Below are 21,993 nucleotides of genomic sequence, written 5' to 3' on the forward strand. Positions count from 1 at the left end.
GCTGTTTACAATGAAATATATTTTGTAATTATATTTTTGTAATAGGTACTATTTCTACAATTACTTTTTTCTCAAAGGTGATAAAACTACTATAATTGCATCTACATTTTTTAGTCACTGATCATGCAAAGAGCACCATGTACATCCTGCTAAACATCGTCTTTTGTGTTCCATTGAAGAAAGAAAGTCATGTGGGTTTGAAAGACATGAGGAAGAGTAAATTCGGTGGATTATTCTCTTTCAGTCTGGTCTGATCTGGTCTGCACTGACCGTGTGTTGGTTTCTCACTGGCATTTTCACTCTTTCACACACGTGTGTGGCTGCTGATTAACTCGCATCTTTCCGCTAAAATTTCTCTCCTGTAACTAAGATTCTTCAACTAATTTTGTGGTATTTCTGTGAGAATTAAGAGTGTGTGTGTGTGTGTGTGTGTGTGTTTCATTTGCATATAATCATTGGTGAAGTGCTGCTGCTGATCTTTATATTAGTGATCTTGTCAAATGTTCCTTCCAACTTCTATATATATGGTTAATTTATGGTTAAGTCAGTCAAGTCATGGTTTCTGTCAGCTCCTTGCTTTACTGTGAGGTCCTTGATAATAAGTAATGCATCAACAAGGAAAAGAAAACTGCTTGTTAAGCAGTTTTCAGTGTCGTTACAGTTAGATTATATTACCGGTTTAAGATATTAATTAGTTACAATTCATCATTTATGATAAATCACTTATTGCATTCCACATTTGTAAGTCAAACTGGATAAAGTAATGTTAGTTGATGTATAACAAACCTTGAACAGTACATTTATTACAGTATTTATTAATTAATGAAAAAACAGTCTTTCTTTGTTAGATTGTGTTAGTTAAAAGTGTTAACTAATTTTCACAAGCACAATGTTTTTTATTTGAATAGTGCATTAGTAAATGTTGAAATTAATATTAACTAAGATTAATAAATGCTGTAAAGGTATTGTTATAATTAATGAAAGTTACATATTTAAAACATAATAATAAAAAATTACTTTTTTTTTTATGAAAATGAAACATGATAATAAAATTATAATAATCCAAAAATATGAATAAAAACTATAATTATATTTTTATATAATTATAGTTCCTCAAATGCTGATATAGCACAGGTGGGACTAAACAGGTGTGATACAGAGATCATCATGTACATCCTCATGCCACTTTAACTTAAACAATCATTTGCCACAAATCTTCCAGAATGTTCCCTGCTGTGAGAATATGACATAGTTACTAGTGTATTATATTGTCTTCATTAGATTAAACGTTTAGTTTAATGTCTGGTAACAGCTTTCTTACAATCTTTTCGTCACTTTAATCGCTGTTGAATCGTCTTTTCTTCTCATGTCCTGCAATAAAAGTGTGTCTGTGTTCCGCAGTGCCGACTCCGTCCTCTAGCCCTCCGGACGCAGTGGACCGATACCTGGAGACGCCAGCAGACGAGAACGAACACACACACTTCCTAAAGGCCAAAGAAAGCCTGGAGGCCAAACACCGCGAGCGCATGTCTCAGGTAATGGATTTACAGTACCGCTCAAAAATAAACTTTTATTCATCAGGGGGACATTAAATTGATCAAAAATGACAGTAGAGACATTTATAATGTTACGAAAGATTTCTATTTCAAATAAAAAAAAACTTTTTAACTTTCTATTAAAGGGGTCATATTAAAAAAAAAAAAAACTGTATAGGCATACAAAGTATATAGACAAACAAAAAAATCAAATGACAAAAGCAAATAACAAAATTATTAAACTGTTAAAAAATGTTAATGTTATATTTTTTTGAATTTTTATTTAACAATTATTTTAATGTATTCTGATTAAGTTGGTCAAAAACACATGAAAATATTTTAAACTGTTTAAATAAAGTTAACAAGAAAGCAGAAAAATATACAAATTAAAATCTAAATCAGAATATGAACAAAAACTATAATAACATGATACAAATCAATTTTTGAAGGTACATGTTAAACTGAAGACTAACGAAGCTGAGAATTCAGCTTAGCGTCATGGAAAGAAATTACATTTTACAATATAATCACATAGAAAACACTTATTTTAAATTGTTACAATATTGTGATTTTTAATGTATTTTTGATCAAATAAAATTCTGCCTTGGTGAGCAGAAGACACTTCTTTCAAACACATTAAAACATCTTACTGGCCCCAAACTCTTGTGTATATTTAATGTAAAATGTGAGTGTATAATCTGATGTTTGATACATGATGGAAGACAAAGTAGTCATAGTTATGTGATGTCATATGTTCTGTAGGTGATGAGGGAATGGGAAGAGGCCGAGAGACAGGCGAAGAGCTTACCCCACAATGACAAAAAGGCCGTGATCCAGGTCAGTTTATGTCCTTAAAGGAACTTTCAAAGGGAAACCATTAGATGGATGTTTCCCATGAGGCCCTGAAGCACACTTCCTATAGTTTCTCACTCTTTCTGGAATGTTTTCCCTGGGGCTTTGCTTGACCTCTGTTTGTTCTGCAGCACTTCCAGGAGAAGGTGGAAGCTCTGGAGCAGGAGGCGGCCAGCGAGCGGCAGCAGCTGGTGGAGACACACATGGCTCGTGTGGAGGCACTGCTGAACGACCGTCGGCGCCTTGCTCTGGAGAGCTACCTGTCTGCCCTGCAGGCCGACCCACCCCGGGTACATGCCCACGCTTGTCCTTCAACACACACGCAGTCTTACTACAGTCTAGATACTGATAAACGTCTCACAATAAACTAGCATTCCAAAGTTTGGAGGCAGTAGGATTTTTAAAAACATTTCTCTACACAAAACACAATGTGAAATGCCGCACATGAAGTCAAACGAATCTGTGAATCATTTTTGACTTTGATTAGGAGAACATCGGAGTTTAGTTTTTTAGCTGTATGATGATTTCAGATCTCTGACTGCTGATTCCTGATCTTCATGTTGTCTCTCTTTAGCCGCGGCACGTGTTTAGCCTGCTGAAGAAGTACGTTCGCTCCGAGCAGAAGGACCGTCAGCACACACTCAAACACTTTGAACACGTGCGCATGGTCGATCCCAAGAAAGCTGCTCAGATCCGGCCTCAGGTACCAGTCAGCAGAGAGAAAAACACTAATAATAACCAGCAGAGTACAGTATGCTACCTATAAATAATGAATCACTTTGTTCTAGTAACATTGTTTACCAGGCCAGTATTTTATTATATAACGATTTTGTTCAGTAAGATTGGAATTATGGAGAAAGACTAATAGTAAACTAATTTACATAGATAATCAGTTAACTCATTGGGATACTATTATACTTTTTATTCATTTTAATTCTTTTGTAAATTTATTTACTTTAATTTCATTATAATTTGTTTTCATTTTATATTTGCATTTTTTGTCAGTTTGTTTTAGTACACCAAGTTAAACTAAACAAAAATGAGAAGTATTGCATTGACTGTTAGTTAAAATAAAAAAGTTGAATTTTTTTCATATTTTATTTTATTTTAATTCAGCTAAAAAAATATTTCCGTTAACAAAACTGATTTTCTTTTATGGTTTAACCAACTATAGTAATCCTATTGTGGCTTTTTGTTTGTTTTGTTTTGTTTAACGGTTTCACCACAATATTACAAACTATTGTATTGTATTATAAACTATTTCAACTATTCATCACTCTCTATTGCAATGGATTGTGATTTGACATTGAATGATGTAAAGCATTTTAAATCAGTCACATGTTGGCCTGTCAAGATAACAAATTTTGTTGGACGATAAATTGTCCAAGAAATTATTGCGATAAATGATAATATTGTCGTTCTAAGACCAGTTTCAACTAATATAATGATAATGGAATAATAACGCAGGTACACCTTTTCAAAGATCAATAAACTTTTATTTTATGACAGATGTTGACTTTGTCTGGCTTAAAATTAATAAAACATTTAATGTTATATTATGTGTACCATATTTTCCGGACTATAAGTCGCACTTTTTTTCATAGTTTGGCTAGTCCTGCGACTTCTAGTCAAGTGCGACTTATTTATCCAAATTAATTTGACATGAACCGAGAGAAATTAACCAAGAAAAAACATTACCGTTTACAGCCGCGAGAGGGCTGTACTGCTCTATACTGCTCAGTGTAGACTACAGGAGCACTGAGAAGCACACAGCGCCCCCTCGTGCCAGTAGATGGTAATGTTTTCTCTTGGTTCTTGGTTCTAAATAAATGCTTATATATACTTATAGTCCGGTGCGACTTATATACGTTTTATTCCTCATCATGACGAATTTCTGGACTGATGCGACTTATACTCAGTTGCGACTTATAGTCCGAAAAATACGGTATATGCCAGTTATGGAGGCTAATATTGACAGTTTAACCGTTAACCGAAAGTAAACATTTTGACCGATGAAGGGGCCGTTCACATATCGCTTCTTTTTTATGCTTAAGTTCGCTATTTCAAAAGCGGTATGTGCACTCATAATGGAAGAGATGTGCTCGTTTTTTCCAGGCGCGTCCGCACCACATCTACTTAAAAACATCTCAGATGTTCAGAATGACACAAGCGCACCAGGTCATGTAACAAGAACCAACTCAGTCAGCTTTCTTCTGGGTGAAACACTGCAGAGTTTTTTACTTTTCTTTGAAAATCTTGTAGCAGAGTTACAGCAAGGGTTTTTCGGTGGTGGAAATCCATTATTGAAATGTCATTGTTGTAACTGCTTAGCAACGACAGACACCTCAGGATGCAACTGCCTGAACGCTTTGGAAAGAAGGAGAAAACGACACACACGTGTGTATTTGTGAACACACTTGGGTGCATAGACACACGCAACCACACGCCTACAGACATACTTAGCTAAGCAAGCCAAATGAAGCGAGTGAAAAGTAGGCCCATTTCAACAGAAAGGGCAACTAAGTTACTTGCAAAATATGCTACGTGGAATTAAAATAAAGCTGTATAAAGATGTATCACTTGAGACGCAAACATCCACAAGCAAATGAAAAGGCGCTTCCCAAAGCTGGTCACTCTAGTGAGACGTTATCTCTTTATTCCCGGGACATCTGTGCCATCGGATGGGTTGTTTTCTACCGCGGCATGCGCTCCAGACTAACCCCACATCATGACGTTACATTTTTTTTATAAAATGTGTAAAATTATCGCGGTCGAAAATATTATCGAGCTCATTTTTTTTTCTTCGTGCGATTAATTGATTTATTGACTATCGCGACAGGCCTAGTCACATGTTCCTTTTGATGAGGATGTTGCCTAAGTAGGCAGCTCCCTATGTTGACCGCAAGCTAGTTTACTAGGATTTACAAGAAAGCCAATTAAGATTAGCTGGATCTTTGGAATTGATGCAGATTAAAGGCTCACTGACCCGTCTGACCTTTGACCTCAGGTGCTGACCCATTTGCGTGTGATTGAGGAGAGGATGAATCAGTCTCTCGGGCTGCTGTTCAAGGTCCCGGGAGTCGCTGAAGATATTCAGGACCAAGTCGGTGAGTTTGAGACAATAAATAAAGAAAGGTGACCATTGAGAGAGAGATATATATATATATATATATATATATATATATATATATATATATATATATATATATATATATATATGGCCAAGAATTAAGAATGCAATTTACTAATTTGTTTCCTAGTTTTGATTTAACATAAAACTGGGGAACAAATTAGTAAATCATTTTAAATGAAGATTTAAGTAAAATAGTTTTTACTCTCGTGTCATAAATAAAATATAAAAACGTATTTTATTTCAGCTATAATAAAACATGTTTGTTGAATAAACATGAACTGAAATAAAATAGACATATTTACAGAAAACAAAAAATTATAAAAATGACAAAAACAAAACACAATTACTAACAACTGAATTATTTTTATCAAACAATTATTATTTTTTTATTCTGTATTGTAATTCAGCTATTTTTAAGGCAACATTTCCCATTTTCATTTAGTTTAACTTGATGCTCCAGCAGAACTAAAGCTAAAGCTAAAACTGAAATAAAAATTATAGACATATTTAAATAATAATAATAAAATTACAAGATGAATCTACTAAAGAAAAACTATAATAGTATACAGGGCTGCAATTAATCAAATTTTTAATCGCGATTACAATTATGGATGCCACAATTACATAATTGTTCAAAGCGGCAATTAATCAGCAATTAAAAGTCCACTCATGTTATTCTGCTTGCTTTTTTTTTTTATATATATATACCTTATCGTAAGGGGTTTTTCTCATTATTTTAATTTTTAGTGTAGCATTATAATACTATTCATATATATTTTATATATATATATATATATATATATATATATATATATATATATATATATATATATATATATATATATACTATAGAAAAGCACTAAACGTTTTTCAGTTAGAGTGTTTTCAGCTTGAGTATTTTCATATAAAAATAAGGCATGCAGTTGCATTAAACAATGGTATATTTACATCATTCAGTGTAAATTGTGATAATGTATGGGTACACTGTATGGGTACACAACATCCACTGTATGATGTTGTTCTTTAGGAAAGGTGCATCAGTCTTAATGATGACAAACTGTTTCTTTAACGTTTTCTCAAATGAATCCACGTGAACTCTCCTGTCTGTAGTAACGGAGTGATGTCGGTCAGATGTTGTATACAGACTGATCTCTGGCTCTCCTCTTCACCTCCTCCTGGTTTATTTGTGTCCGTGCGTCACTGCACCATCTGTACCCTCTGTCTCTCTGGCTTCAGTCCTGTGTTCGGCAGCAGCTCGTCTTTCATTAAGCGTGTGTAATTAAAGCTCTGATCAGCAGGTCATTTCCTCTGTAATCTTGTCGTATCATCAGCCTGCCGTTTCTTCTCTTTCATTTGCTCACCGCAGAGTTTGTTCCGCCTTTCTTCTGCCCATGATCTTTTTTACTTAGCCATCCTCCTATGCAGCATCAAAATGAATCAAAATCAATTAATTTCTATCGTATTTAAACATTACCAAAATGTTTGTTTAAAAAACATGAAATATGATTTTTTTTTTTTATTAAGTTTTATTTTTATGAAATTATACTCTAAATAAGATACTAGAACTGCCAGTAGGTGACGGTAAATGTCTTTATAAATAAGTCATTGAGTCATTGATTCGTTTATTCATTTAGAAACTGCTGTGTTGATCAGAGATGCATCAGAACTGCTGTGACTTTATAGGTAACATTTTCGTTGGCAAAAACAGACAATATATAACGCAGCACAAACTTCTTATTTACTAAACTGTCGTATAAATCACATATGCACTCAAAAACAACACTTGTGCGATAGTGTTCTTGCTGCTCGTGTGACATCACTTATCATATAAATTTGAGACAAACTCAGACAGAGCATTTTTCCCCAATCTCTTGAATTATAGGGACATATAACTGCATTTATTGATTGCATCACACAGTGAGTTGTTGCCCTGCTTCATGTCAGCTAAACAGTACGATGATTTACAGGTCTGAAAAAACTAAATTAAAACGTTTTTACTTAAATTGTTGTTTAAGTTAATTAAATTGTTGTTTTTACTTAATTTAAATAAACACTAACTGAAATCCAACATATTACGGTATATAAAACAGTTTTATTTCAGCTAGTTTCCAAGAAAACATTTCCAAAAAAAATCTACTAGAATTTCAATTTTATTGAAAATTAAAAATTAAATAAAATAACAATGCTTGAAATAAACTTTTTTGTGAATAGCAAATAATTGTATATAATTATATAGAATAAATTTTTGACAAAAAAAATTACACTTTTCCCGCTAAATTGTAGAATAATGCAGATCTCATTATTTTAATGAGAAAAAAAAGTAAAATATTAAACTGAAAATTACCTATACATAATTTAAGTATTTGTTGTACTTTATTTACTGTATGCTGATTTAAATAAAAATCATTGTATTTGTATTTAACTGTAATACTGAATCCAATGAGAAGTCTTTTAATAATAATAATGTTTGTTTTATTATTATTGTTGTTGTTATTATTATTTATTGTTGTTATTCTATTATATATAATATAAATATAATTTATATTTTAATAATATATAATCAAATAAGAAAACAAAACTCAAATTCATATATAAAACATTAAATTAAAAAATTTAAATGATCAGTAAAATAAGTCTTTTCTGTGTTGTTTAGATAAATGTGTATAATAACACATTCAAAGTTGTGAGTATTGTTTATTTCCCCACATTATTGAGGCCTGTTTTCTGATGTTGTGTTGAATTTCTGTGTGTGTCAGAGCTGTTGCAGCGCGAGCAGCAGGAAATGTCCGCGCAGCTGGCAAACCTGCAGAGTGACGTGCGGGTGAGTTACGGTAACGATGCCCTGATGCCCGACAGCACCGCCAGCCTGGACCTGCTGCCTGCTGAAGACACGCAGGGATTCGGCTTCATCCACCCCGAGAGCTTCAACCAGCCCAACACACAGAACCAGGGTATACACACACACACACAAACACACACGTATCCCAGCAGTCCCGGCTGCCTCATGAGCGCCTGAGCCAGGTCAGTGCAGTGAGTGCCATATGGAAGCAGATCTGACATCCGCCGTCAGGAACACAGACCTGCTGAAAATCACCAGCAATCCATTAAAATGCTGCACACTAAAGCACTCATCACTGGAACTGTTACTATTCTTTAAATACTATACTGGATTTATTCATAATATTTTATTTCGTAAAGTTATGTTCTTTTTGCCATTTTTATTTTTTAGCTATTTCTATTTAAAAATATATTTTTGTATAATTTTAGTTAAAAAAAAAATAACCGCAGTCACTGAATAAAAGAGTATTTCAGTGTTATTATTCAGGTTTATAAAATATATAAATATATACACTGTTATATATATATATAACAGTGTCTGAATAAAACGCTTCTAGTATTAAAATTAAAGTTTTTTTTCAGGTTTTATTTCACTTTTAAAACATTAATAATTTGTATTAATAAAGTATGTTACTACATAAAATACTGAGTATTTAAGTATTATTTTTCAGTTTTAATGTATAGTATTAACGTATTGTTTTTTTTTTTCAGCTTTATTTCAAATAATAACAATAAAACATTTTATAGTTTTAGTTAACAGTAAGAACAGTTACTGAATAAAACAATGGATATTAAAGTAGTAATTAACCAAAAATAAATTAGTTTTAGTTTTTAATAACAATACTGCGACTGAACAGAACACTGAGTGTTAAAAGTGCAAGTGTTTTGAGTTTTCTCTTCCTATCAGTCATTTTGCAGATGAGTCTAGCAGACACTTTCCCTCAGTGTCCAATTTGCTTGATATGGTTTTGATGTGAATATGAAGTGAATCAGTAGCTGATGTCTCATGTCTCTCTGCAGTTGAGCCGGTCGATGCGCGACCTATTCCAGACCGAGACCTGCCGACACGACCAGGTACATAGATTCTGGGTTATTGTAGTTCAGTAAAACTAAAACCTTAAACATTTCTATTACTAAATTGTTATTGGAATTAAATAGTTTTTTAAAAAATCAGCTTATTACCAAATCAACATTTCTCATTTTAATTTAGTTTAAGTTGATTCTTTAAAAACCTAATAGAAAAATTAATAAAAGCTATATATTATTTTTTGTTTTGTTTTGAAACAAACGCATCAATGTTCATCAAGAATAATCTGATCTCTTTCGTGTTTCTCATTTTCTCTGAGAGATGATGCAAGAACAGCTACTCCGCAGCCTATTAGCCTTTTCTCCGCTCATACCACGTCCCCGAAAATCCTCGTTTATATGACTTCCTGCCCTTTGTAGATACTTGTTTGATGTTTAAATCTGGTCTTGTTTGTCCTAATTCTTTAATTGCCAATTTATCCTTATTGCTACGATGAATTAATGGTAATTCTTTCAATGACACGATAGAATTAATCTGCGCTGAGGTAACGTTCACCGTGATGTCGATCGAGTTCAGCTGACAAAGGCATAGCTGTCTCTGTGTTTTTGTTTTCACATTTGATAAAGATATTAAAGTACTTTATCTTTTTTTTTTTCTTGTTGTTAAAATTCTAAATAGTCAAATATTATTGGATGTCACTGTTTCCACCAGTCGTTGCACAAGTTAAGGTTACGCACGATGACGAAAGCACGTTAGGGCGAGCCCTCCCGGAACTTATTGAGATTGCATTGCAGTGCCTGCAGTTCGAAAAAAATTTTTTTTAAATGGAAGTCTATGAGAGCACTCGGGGCGATTCTCAGTTTGACAGAAATCGCCCAAAAAGGGGCGGTACTACACAAAACGCGACTCGACGCTGATTGGACTATTTAAAGGCAGAACAAATAGTCTAGAATAGTGAAAGCTAGCGTAACACTGTGGTTGAATGTAAAAGAGAAAAAAAATCCCTCCCTTTCCTTTGGTTGTGCGTCGCCCAATCGCCCTAATGGAGAAACCACCACTGCTCAGACCACAAGAAACTCACTTTGGTGTTGTTGTTGGTTGCCATTTTTGATGGCCGTTGTGAAAGTGTCTTAAATTGAAGTTCATGTAAAGTAGTAATAAATTAAATAATATCCCCATCAAAAACATTCCTGTGTAGATTGGCTGACATGAACATCATGTTCAGAATATGGCTGCAACCTGAATTTAGAGCTGAAACAGAAGTTGATGTGCATGTAAACAGTCAATTCCAGCTGCACAAGCTCGATTGCATCATCACTAAAACATGTCCGAACTGAAACACTTTATTTGCGATATTTAATATCTGTCTTTGTGGTTGTTGTTCAGTGTCTGGACTGAAGCCTGACGATGTTCCTGAGTTGGGGATGGAAGCTGAAGAAAGACACATTGAGGTTTACCATCAGAAACTGGTACCTACACATAGAAAACACTTCAAAAGAACTAAATTACAAATCAATATTTATGTTTCGGCATGCACACACTTCCAGGGCTGTACCCGTGTTGTCCATTGTATTACGTGATGTCGTTGTCATGGCAACACATCCCTGATGAGAGTTCAGCTGGTGTGACTGTGATTTCATGTTTGTCTGATGTTCAGGTTTTCTTCGCGGAGGACGTGAGCTCCAATAAGGGAGCTATTATTGGCCTGATGGTCGGAGGGGTTGTCATAGCAACCATCATCGTCATCACCCTGGTGATGCTGAGGAAGAAGCAGTACACGTCCATCCACCACGGAATCATTGAGGTCAGTGAGTGCACTCGAGTGTCTTTGTTAATTCATCGTGAATTGTCTCATGAAGGATAAACATGAATCAAATGAGCTGAAATCGGGATTCCTTTGAAATCTGAATGATTTTGCCCCTCAGGTGGACGCTGCTGTGACTCCGGAGGACCGTCACCTGTCTAAGATGCAGCAGAACGGCTATGAAAACCCAACATACAAGTTCTTCGAGCAGATTCACAACTGATGGTGTGATGATAGCTCACCTCCCCATACCTCCACCTTATCTGCAGACGCTGCAGGAGACACCAGCCCAACCTCACCGCTCATTAACATCATGCTTCCTATTGGCCAGTTTACATGTCAATCAAAGATCACCTCCCGTTGGCTTGACGAAGATGAACTTTGTCTGTTTCAAATTGTTGAAGATGCAGTTTCAAACTGAATGCACAAAACATTAAATTCAGTTTGGATCAAGGGTTGAAATTCAATACAAATTGAAGGCATAATTCAAATTTAGCTGTAAATTCACTACAGTTGTTTCAACTATGAGCTCCCATTGGCTGGACAAATGTGAACAGGAGTTTAATGCTGTTAAGGTCAGTTTCAAGTTCAAGTATGAAGTTGATCATGTCAAATTCAATCCACAGTTCTGAATCCCTATGAAACTATGAAATTCCCATTGGCTGGACAAAATTTGTATTCAAATTAAATGCATAATTGAGATTCAATTCAAATCACAAATCAAACTCATGATTCACACTTACTTCAAATGTTGTTTTCAATTCACTGGTGATTTTTCAAAACTGATCTCCCATTGGCTGGTCGAAAAAGAATAATCTTGAGTTTGGTTTCAAACTAAATGAACAATTCAATATATTTCAAATTCATATTAAAAATCAAAGTGAACCCATAATTCGAATTCAAATCACAATATAAATTGAACATTTCAAATTCAAATTATAAATCAAATAGAATGCATAATTCAAATTCAGTACAATTCACAAATCAAATGAACACATAATTCAAATGTTTCCTTAAATCAAACAATTCTGTTAGGGTCGATTTCAAGTTCAGTTCAGTTTAATTGAACATATGAAGTTTGAAAAATTCACCAAATACACTCCAGATTTTTTAACTGTGACTTTTGACTATTGGCTAGATGACCATGAACCTAATATGAATGATGTTGGGTTAAGTTTCAGGTTGTTAAAGATTCAGTTTCAAATTGAATGCAGAATTCAAATTCATATCACAAATTAGATTGAATACATAATTTAAATTTAGTTTAAAATTAACTCCAGGTTTTAACTATGGTCTCACATTGGCTGGACATACACAAACCTGATCAAATTAATGCTGTTTAGGTCAGTGTCAAGTTAAATTTAGTCTAAATTTAGCAGATAAAACTCAATGCACAGAAATTCTGAATTCCCTATGACTAAATTCAACTATGAGCTCACATTGTCTGGATAAACACGAACTTGAATTTAATACAGTTTAAATTGAAAACATAAACTTAAATTCTGTTTTATTTAAATGCACATTCCTGAATTCACTCCAGATTTTTTACTTTTGAAATCGGTTTCACTTCTGGTTCCCCTGAATCTGATCTGTAAACTGGCTATATTCCTCTATTACAGAGCCATTGCTTCAGGTTCTGGTTTAGGCTGAACCGGTTCTGTGATCAGGGCTGGTGAGTTACGGTCGTGTCGCTGCAGCGTCTGCTCTCACACTACTAACCTAGTGAAACACTGGGATATCTGAGGGGTGTACGTCCGAGACTTCATCCCGTCAGACTTATCTCCTCCCTTCCTCTTCATTACACACTGACTGCAGCTGTGCTGTGTTTGGTGACGCATTAAACCGGTCAGAGATTATTCTAGTAATCAGTGTCCTTCTGAATGAGATCTTCAAATTCTTTGATTGTTTCTGGGTTGTTTTTCAAAAAACATAATTATAATAAAAATAATTGTAAAAAAAAAAAAAAATTATTTGCCTTTTTTTTCAATATTGAAGTAATGCAACAAAAAAAGACTAGTCGTAACTATGTACTGCATGATTGAAAAAAAAATGATATTTGGATCTTGGTCTTTTCTCACATTTTAGCTGGGTTAAACAGTAACTTGTGAAAATATGATTTGAGTTGCACAAAAAAATGACTTGGCTTTTGCTTTAAAAGAATTAAAACTAGATTCAATTCTTTTATTTCAATATCTTCTTGTTTGTTTTTTATCAGACTGAGATCCAGCGGTGGCTGTTGATGTACATTTACTGTCTTTAATGTTTTCGTCCTATGCATTTCAGAGATTTATTCACTCCTTCTTTATATTTAATTTTGATTCTCCATTGAACTTGTGGTTGTATGTGTTTTTTAAAGCGGTAGTTCGGGGCGGGCGGGTGGGTTTTCCGGGTCGTTCTCTGTCTGTATGTTTCCAATCAGTCCGTTTTATGTTCTTAGGTCACTCCAGAAGTAGAAAGTGTTTTTCTCCACGTCTTCTCTCATGTTACTCTGCAGTAGCAGCGCTGACGCTTGTTTTGTCTCAGTTTTCGCTCCGCTGCGGTGCTGATCTGCAGAAACACATGCAGTGATGCTGCACTGGAGCCTCTGAGAGATTTATCTCACTGCAAAATCAAAAGAAAAATGTTTTTGATAGGCAATAAGATTTTTATTTTTTTTTGCATTGCATAATTTTTCATCATTAATGTAATGCAAATACTAATTATTTAAACTGTGCAATTGTAACCATTTATCACAATCGTATTTGTAATGAATTCATTTAAACCTTTTTTCATTGATTGCGACATTACAGTAATGGGAATTTGGGGTATTTTGGATTAAATGTGTTTAATTTACATATAAATAATGTGACCGTGCAAAAAATATAGACTCTAAAGAATAGGCTTCCTTTTTTATTCAAAATAATGTTTTTTTCTTTAGATTTTGGGGTGAAATATGAGTTGGAGGATATTTTTTATGTGTTGATGCATCGAGCGTCATGTCCGTCTCCTCTCTGTCTCTCACGTGTGTTTCTGTTGTAGTCGATTTAGAAAGTGTCTCATGACTGAACATGAGGCTGGTTCCCAGATTATGAGTTGAAACTGACGGTTATTATCATGTGACCTCCAGTATTTGAAAAGACTTTGATTTACAGTCGATCACGCTGTAAATGGTTCATAATCAATCCATCTGATGAATGTCAATCAGTTGTTTACAAAATCTTCCTTCCTTCACGGAAGTCATCCGTGGCCGTTTTCAGATCAGTGAGGGATCATGGGTAATGCTCAGTTTGTACTGCTGTGGTTGGATCAGATCTGAGGTTGTAAGAGATGCTGAGTGTAGTGATGATAGTGATGAGATTCTTTCAGTGGCATTTTTTCTGTCTATCATTTGCTTTGACTGGAAATCAACTGCGCCTTCTGCACTGTATTCCATTAATAAAGTTTTTGAATGTACATACAAACTTTTTTTGTTGTGGTTCTTTTGCAATATGAGCGGTTTAGAGCTCAATTACAGTATTGTTCAAAATAATAGCAGTACAATGTGAATAATCCAGGTGTTTCGTATATTTTTTATTGCTACGTGGCAAACAAGTTACCAGTAGGTGCAAGTAGATTCTCTGAAAACAAACAAGACCCAGCATTCATGATATCCACACTGTAAGGCTGTGTGATTGGGCGATTAGTTGAAAGGGGTGTGTTCAAAAAAATAGCAGTGTGGCATTCAATCACTGAGGTCATCAATTTTGTGAAGAAACAGGTGTGAATCAGGTGGCCCCTATTTAAGGATGAAGCCAACACTTGTTGAACATGCATTTGAAAGCCTGAGGAAAATGGGTCGTTCAAGACATTGTTCAGAAGAACAGCGTACTTCGATTAAAAAGTTGATTGGAGAGGGGAAAACCTATAAAGACACCACAAACCATCCCTTACCAGACCCAATTACATTCAATAGAAAAGTATGATATCAAAACATTACATTAACAAATAATGCATTAGTCCATAGGTTTCTATCAAGATAATGGAGAAAAAGGTGCCAGGTTTTTCCAACTGTTAAAATTTGCCCTTCAGGCAATATCTGTTCATTTCCAAATTTAAAGCAAAAATCATCTCTCCAAGCCACAATTTGACTGTTGGAGCAGTCAGCCAAATTTGGGAAATTCTATGTAGCTTCTTAATGTAGCATAAATAAATGAATAAATAAACTAAATTAGGAAGTGTCTAGAATTAATAGAATATCGTTAATATGGTTTAAACTCTGCCTCGTTTCCTCAGAGATGTCCACTCTTTCTCCAATTCTTCCTTAAGAAAATTTGTAAAAAAAAATTGTAGGCTAGCAGATCATAAATGATCGATAATGCCTTTTTACTTCCTTTGCACTTGTCATTAAAGGATGGTGATGTATTATCCATGTGAAGGTGTATGAGCACGGAAATAATTCCTTTATCTTTACATTTCTTTTGCAGCTGACTAAAGGATGTCAGAGCACCATCAATGAAAAGTGTTCACACATTTCTATTGCACAAAGGTCCAATCCAATCTTGAATGATGACTTTTTTTTTTTTTCATCATTTTGTTCAGTATTTTCCTTTCTACACATTAAACACACTCATTCACACTGACTCCCTCTGCTGTTCTAATCATATCCTCCTCACTCCTCAATTCCTTTACAATAACTGGTACTATTAAAACAATTATAAACATTTTCCAGACTTGAAGATTACGAATGTACTGCCTGATTTTTTCAATAAAAATCTTTTAATGCTTTTTTTTATTTTTTTAAATTAAACTTAAAAAAACACAGTCAAAGTACAGTTACAAAACATAAAACACAAACAGAATATAAATAAAGAATAAGCATTCAAAATACACATATAGCCAGAGGGATGGGCTAAACATTACATACATATATTAAAGGATTTACAAATGGAAACTGTCTTAATTGCTTTCTTATTATGTGAATAAAAATCTAATTTCTTTTTCAAGAACCACAAATAAAGGATTGTTGTTGTTTTTTTTCAATTAAATTTATAATGTAATATTCTTTGGTTTTATTTGAAGGGATATTATTAAAACCAAATAAAATGTTTTCTAAGCACAAAGGAAAAGTGGGGTCAATGTTAGCAATTATAAATCTAGTCAAATCTTTCCAAAATATTTTAACATAATAGCAATGCCAAAATAAATGAAACAAAGTTTAATCAAATAAATCAAAGGTAGAGGGGGGTGTAATACTGTTCTGGGTATTAGCTCTGAATAATGCCAAAACTCCTGTGGGAATTGCTGTTACTGGAATTCCATTGACAGCTAAAAACTCAGAATAAGTGGGTAACATGCCTTCTTGATTTAATAATTGACTGACTGGTATTATGCCTGCTGAAAAACATTTTTCAAAAAATAAAGATTTATTTTTATATAATATATTGTAATTGTTTCAAATCAGGTACCTATGGGGAGAAAAGTTATGCTTATACAATAGAGACCAAACCAGCAACATTTGTTTATGAAAACAGGATAAGTTTAAAGGAATTTTATCAATTTCGTAACTGCAAAACAAGAGAAATCTAAGACCACCTAGTTTGGAAAAAAACCAAAATTAGGTATAAAATTCCACAGAGGATTTGGATTTAAAGTGAAATATCTGAGCCAGTTAATTTTAAAGGTATTATTTAGAGTGGAGAAATCAAGAAAGTTCAATCCTCCTGATTGTAGATTTTCTAATGTAATATGTTTTATTTCTCCACATAAAATTAAACAAAGCAGTATCAACTTCTTTACCCATTTCCTTAGAGACACTAAGTGAAGTGGCTGCATAAACTAATCAAAACTCTACCTTTTAGGGATAAATCCCTTAAAAGCCAGTGATTCAGTTTTGCCTTAAGTCTTCTGAAGAATAGATTCAAAATTAATCTTACACCTAGATTTCTGATCTTCCGTGATATAACAATCCCCAAGTATGTTACAGAATCCTTCACTGGAATATTAGCAATTTGTTGTAAGTCACGGTCTTTAATAGACAACAATTCACATTTATTAATGTTTAAACAAAGGTCAGAGGCTTAAGAAAAGGCATATATTACTTCAAGAGCAATTGGGACCTGAAAATGATTTTTCATGAATATCGTAGTGTCATCTGCTAGTTGGGAAATGATGAATCTTTGCATGAACATGAAAACAGTAGAGAATGACGTAAATCTCGATTAGCCTTTGTGACGCTTTATAAAATACAAATGCTATTCTTATCTATAAAAATAAAGAAGCATTTTTTAGCATGGTACAAATTATTTAAAGATATATTTTTTTTTATGTATGCACATTGGCAGACTCAGAGATCGCTAAAAAAACAGTCGATGGTCAAGCAAATTCTCTTTCGGGTTTAAAGACAAGAACAGGCCCGTTATATTTTATTTGTAAAACTGATATAATCTTAAATGATAGAAAAAAACATAGACAGTAAAAGAAATGGACACAGCGACCCCATTGGAACTCAATTGAGACAAGTGAAGCCCATTTTTAGCGTTTTTTAGCACTTAATTTTCTGACGCGCAGACTCAAACGAAGCTTGACGACGTCAGCAACCTGTCTGACAGATGTAAATCTTCTAAGTGGCCATGCGTGCAAACTGCCATCTTTAATCTTGCAGAGACGGCGAGTTCTTTGTCGTGAGTGAGCAGGAGTAAGTATTCTGATTAATTATTTTGTATAGTATTTTAAAATGTAACGCCAGTACGCCATATTAAGTTAATTGCCTGCGAGCTTCTCCACCTGTCTGTACGGTAATGCGACAGAGAGCCGAGTGGTTATGACGCAATCGTTAGCCTATTTTTTACAAAAACTGTTTATACGGGGCCATAATGTAACATAGAAGGTAATGGAGCCCTTTATACATTGTCATGTATCTTTAGAAATAAATAATGGACAAACAGAGTCTTTAAACACCTCAGATGTAAAGTTATTCGCTGTCAAAGTGACGCGAAAATGAATGGGAGTCAATGGAAATGCTAACGCAAGTGAAGTTCTGCTAAAAGATGGCAGCCCCCGCCCGACTTCAACTTCCGGTCGAGTTCCTTGCCCCCTGGAAAAAACCAAGGGGCAAGGAACTCGACCGGAAGTTGAAGTCGGGTGGGGGCTGCCATCTTTTAGCAGAACTTCACTTGCGTTAGCATTCCCATTGACTCCCATTCATTTTGGCGTCACTTTGACAGCGAATAACTTTACATCTGAGGCGTTTAAAGACTCTGTTTGTCCATTATTTATTTCTAAAGATACACGAAAATGTATAAAGGGCTCCATTACCTTCTATGTTACATTATGGCCCTGTAGAAACAGTTTTTGTAAAAAATAGGCTAACGATTGCGTCATAACCACTCGGCTCTCTGTCGCATTACCGTACAGACAGGAGGAGAAGCTCGCAGGCAATTAACTTAATATGGCGTACTGGCGTTACATTTTAAAATACTATACAAAATAATTAATCAGAATACTTACTCCTGCTCACTCACGACAAAGAACTCCCCGCTCAAGTTCGCCGTCTCTCCAAGATTAACGATGGCAGTTTGCACGCACAGCTACTAGAAGATTTACATCTGGCAGACAGGTTGCTGACGTCGTCAAGCTTCGTTTGAGTCTGCGCGTCAGAAACGGAAGTGCTAAAAAACGCTAAAACTGGGCTTCATTTGTCTCAATTGAGTTCCAATGGGGTCGCTGTGTCCATTTCTTTTACTGTCTATGGAAAAAACCTGCGAAAGTTACGCGTCATACCAGAGGTCATACCCATAAGCACCCGCGCTGATCCGGAAGCTGTTGTTTCGGCTGTCGGAGGCTCGAGTGTCAAACACAAGGTTAGAGGATATATTTCTGTATTGTGTTTAATTCGCATGAAAATGATAATATTGTTTTTACATATGTATGTACACTGTAGTAGCACGCGCGCTCTAGTCGCATGAGGCCAGTGCAATCAAATTAGCACAGATCGATTAGCTCACCATAATGATAATCAGGGCTTTACTGTAACTAACGTTACAGTACTTTAATAAGTATCAATATGCTGAATGTCTTCTGTGATCATGTACAATATTATTCACTCAGTACTATCATTGTAATACTACGGTAACATCTGGAAAAGCCCACTTTGACCTTGCTGAGTTCGACTCTGGTTTGATGTTTGTTCAAAGTTCAAACATCAAGCTACACAAAATCGCTTTCAAGATCGGCAATGAATCGCCTGCGATTTTCAGTAAATTGTCAGTGAACCACGGCTCTTGTGTAGTAAATGCCGCTCCACCTGAACCAGTGTGGCCAAGTCCGCGGGTCGAAGCGACCCCAATCCCAAGAGCGTGATATTTAGCCCCTAAAATGCTAATTTTATCAAGGAACGAAATGCGATTGGTCTAGTGTGTGTGTGTGTGTGTATATATATATATATATATATATATATATATATATATATATATATATATATATATATATATATCAGGGGCATTTCCTCCGAGAATGCAAGCGAGGCAGTGTCTCCTCAAAAAGTTGGATGAGAAAATAAATGACTTAATATCATATTAAAAGTCACTCGTTTTTATAAAGTAACACTGTCAAACAGCGTCACGACAAGACCGTTATGCTTCTGCAGATTTCCCGTGTGTTTCTGTCAGTCTCCGAGGATCTTCAGCAGTCGTGTGTGTGTGTGTTTGTGTGTAGATCATGGCTCTTCATCGGCTCTTCCACCTGTCGTCACTGTTTCGTTCGGCTGTGAGCGTGACTCTGCGCAGGAACATCGGTCTGTCCGCCGTCGTCTTCAACAAAGCCCGAGACCTGGATCCTGTGCAGAAGCTCTTCCTGGACAAGATCCGCGAGTACAACGTCAAGAGCAAGTGTGTGACCAACCGCTCAACATGTTCATCTCACATCACCTGAACTGTCACTGACAGTGGTTTGAGTGGTTTTTCACTGGTTTTGTTGTGTTGTAGGACCGCTGGCGGTGTGGTTGAAGCCGGTCCGGCCTATCAGAAGAACCTGACGGAGGAGATGACCAAACTCCAGCGCTTGTTCGGAGGAGGAGATCTCACCAAATTCCCTCAGTTCAACTTCCCAGGTGAGTTTGAGACACTTCATGATGATCAGGGTTTGACACTCTCATACTGTAGAAACTATTTTTGAAGGTGGAGAACACCTTGGTAATTTGTGTTTTTTAAAGCACTTTAAATACATATTTATTAGGGATACACAATATTATCGGACTGATATACAAATACAAAGTTTTGTCTGAATGATGATCAGATTAACTGTTTTGGATCGCTGCATTTAATCTGTGAAAGCACGTACAGAATTTCTGATTTTAAAATGAGCAGTAATTGATGACATAAAATAATGAATATATTTTGATTTAAATGTCAGAAGCTATAGCTTACATAAAAAATATCACACACTACATAATTTTATATATAATGATTTATTCATTAATGTGTAATTGTTTTATTTTTTAAACAAATCATAAGCTCTACAATATTTTCAGAATTTTTACAGCTTTTTTTTGCCTTAGACCATGTACAAATATTAAAATCTTAAAATAAAATGTAAGGTCTAACACTGCAGCAATTGATATTTAGTTTATTTATAGTTATTTTCAAAGCTTCAATGTACGGTCAAAAAAAAACCTTCATTATTGTTTATTTAATGCTAACAAATAAGTTCGTTTTAAAAACCAAAATGTTAAATATTTCTGCACAGGAGAGACTTGGTGGTGTTTCCAAACAAAAGGAAATCTAGCATTATCGGCCAAAATGAGTTGAAAAATATCAGTTATCTGCAAAAATCCAATATCTTGCATCCCTAATTTTAATTTTGCACTTCACTATTTAATATAAATGTAAACTGAAATATAAGTAGCTTATTTTATTTCAGGTAGTTGCCAAGTCAACACTTCTGTTTTTCATTTTGTTAAATTGATGTGTTAGAATAACTGAAACAAACTGAAATAAAAATAAGTAAAATAATATTTAAAAGTTTAAATACTAAATTGTCAAACTAAATAAAAACTAATATATATACTAATTATATATATATATATATATATATATATATATATATATATATATATATATATATATATATATATATATATATATATAATAACACTCAAAATAAGACATATTTCCAAAATCATTAGTTATTAGGTGTATTGTTGAAGTATCTATGCAACCTAAGCAGCTAGATGTATAAACAAAAAAATATTTGATTTGATATGTACTAATAAAATAGTCTATTAGGAAACCTAAGTCATATAATAAATGAAATCAAATCTTTAATAGTGAATAAAAGTAGTTTAAAGCAGGATGATTGTCATCTGAACTACAGTAACATTAAGACATGATGTCTTGGATCAGTGCTTCTGTAAGATACTAGCTAATGTTTGATGGATCTAGTCAAACTTCACAATGATCTGGATTAAACCTTTAAAGATCTGAAGCAGATCCTACAGTTTTTTCCTTTAGGTTAGTTTGTTCATCTTTGGTTAATGACTGACCTAAACATTTTCCATGTTGTTTCAACAGAACCCAAACTAGAGGAGGTGGTGACAAAATGAACGCCTTCTGTCCATTACTGTCTGTGTGCTGAAAATATGAGCTCAATATTTAATAAAGTCTTTGGTTCAAAAATCAGCTTGTCTGTGTGATGCTGCGTTTCATCCATTGTTTAACAGCCTGGCTTTCTTCAAAACAGGTTCCTGAACATCTGTTTATTGTTATTATAGTAAAATACATTTCAGTAAATGTTTACAATAAGATCTTGTTCATCATTGCTTTACAAAAATTAGTGAACATGTAACAAACAG

General features: G+C 34.4%; 2 protein-coding genes across 3 annotated transcripts in view; both read left to right on the forward strand.

Annotated features, from left to right (window-relative positions):
* appa (amyloid beta (A4) precursor protein a) overlaps positions 1 to 14,629 on the forward strand; it is a 31,870-nt gene extending 17,241 nt beyond the window's left edge. For both annotated transcript variants that reach the window (XM_026253646.1, XM_026253704.1), the window contains 10 exons: positions 1,402 to 1,535; positions 2,298 to 2,372; positions 2,519 to 2,677; positions 2,962 to 3,090; positions 5,395 to 5,494; positions 8,277 to 8,471; positions 9,379 to 9,432; positions 10,772 to 10,854; positions 11,043 to 11,189; positions 11,311 to 14,629. In XM_026253646.1, the coding sequence (XP_026109431.1) occupies positions 1,402 to 1,535; positions 2,298 to 2,372; positions 2,519 to 2,677; positions 2,962 to 3,090; positions 5,395 to 5,494; positions 8,277 to 8,471; positions 9,379 to 9,432; positions 10,772 to 10,854; positions 11,043 to 11,189; positions 11,311 to 11,412 (1,178 nt within the window). In that variant the 3' untranslated portion in view covers positions 11,413 to 14,629. The remainder of the gene's footprint in view (positions 1 to 1,401; positions 1,536 to 2,297; positions 2,373 to 2,518; positions 2,678 to 2,961; positions 3,091 to 5,394; positions 5,495 to 8,276; positions 8,472 to 9,378; positions 9,433 to 10,771; positions 10,855 to 11,042; positions 11,190 to 11,310) is intronic.
* A 4,217-nt stretch (positions 14,630 to 18,846) lies between these two features.
* On the forward strand, positions 18,847 to 21,820 carry atp5pf (ATP synthase peripheral stalk subunit F6). The gene is made up of 4 exons (XM_026253752.1): positions 18,847 to 19,006; positions 19,860 to 20,032; positions 20,129 to 20,253; positions 21,713 to 21,820. Exons 2-4 carry the CDS (start codon positions 19,863 to 19,865, stop codon positions 21,742 to 21,744), a joined length of 327 nt encoding a protein of 108 aa, XP_026109537.1. The 5' UTR covers positions 18,847 to 19,006; positions 19,860 to 19,862; the 3' UTR covers positions 21,745 to 21,820.
* The last annotated feature ends 173 nt before the right edge of the window (positions 21,821 to 21,993 follow it).

Source organism: Carassius auratus, chromosome 1 (assembly GCF_003368295.1).
Source record: "Carassius auratus strain Wakin chromosome 1, ASM336829v1, whole genome shotgun sequence".
Classification (NCBI taxonomy): Eukaryota; Metazoa; Chordata; class Actinopteri; order Cypriniformes; family Cyprinidae; genus Carassius; species Carassius auratus.

Bases quoted from the DNA above. Each gene is read 5' to 3' on its own strand.
- atp5pf (XM_026253752.1), top strand. From the start codon at position 19,863: ATGGCTCTTCATCGGCTCTTCCACCTGTCGTCACTGTTTCGTTCGGCT. The intron at 20,033-20,128 runs GTGTGTGACCAA...GTTGTGTTGTAG, and splicing joins GAGTACAACGTCAAGAGCAA to GACCGCTGGCGGTGTGGTTG. The intron at 20,254-21,712 runs GTGAGTTTGAGA...TTGTTTCAACAG, and splicing joins CCCTCAGTTCAACTTCCCAG to AACCCAAACTAGAGGAGGTG.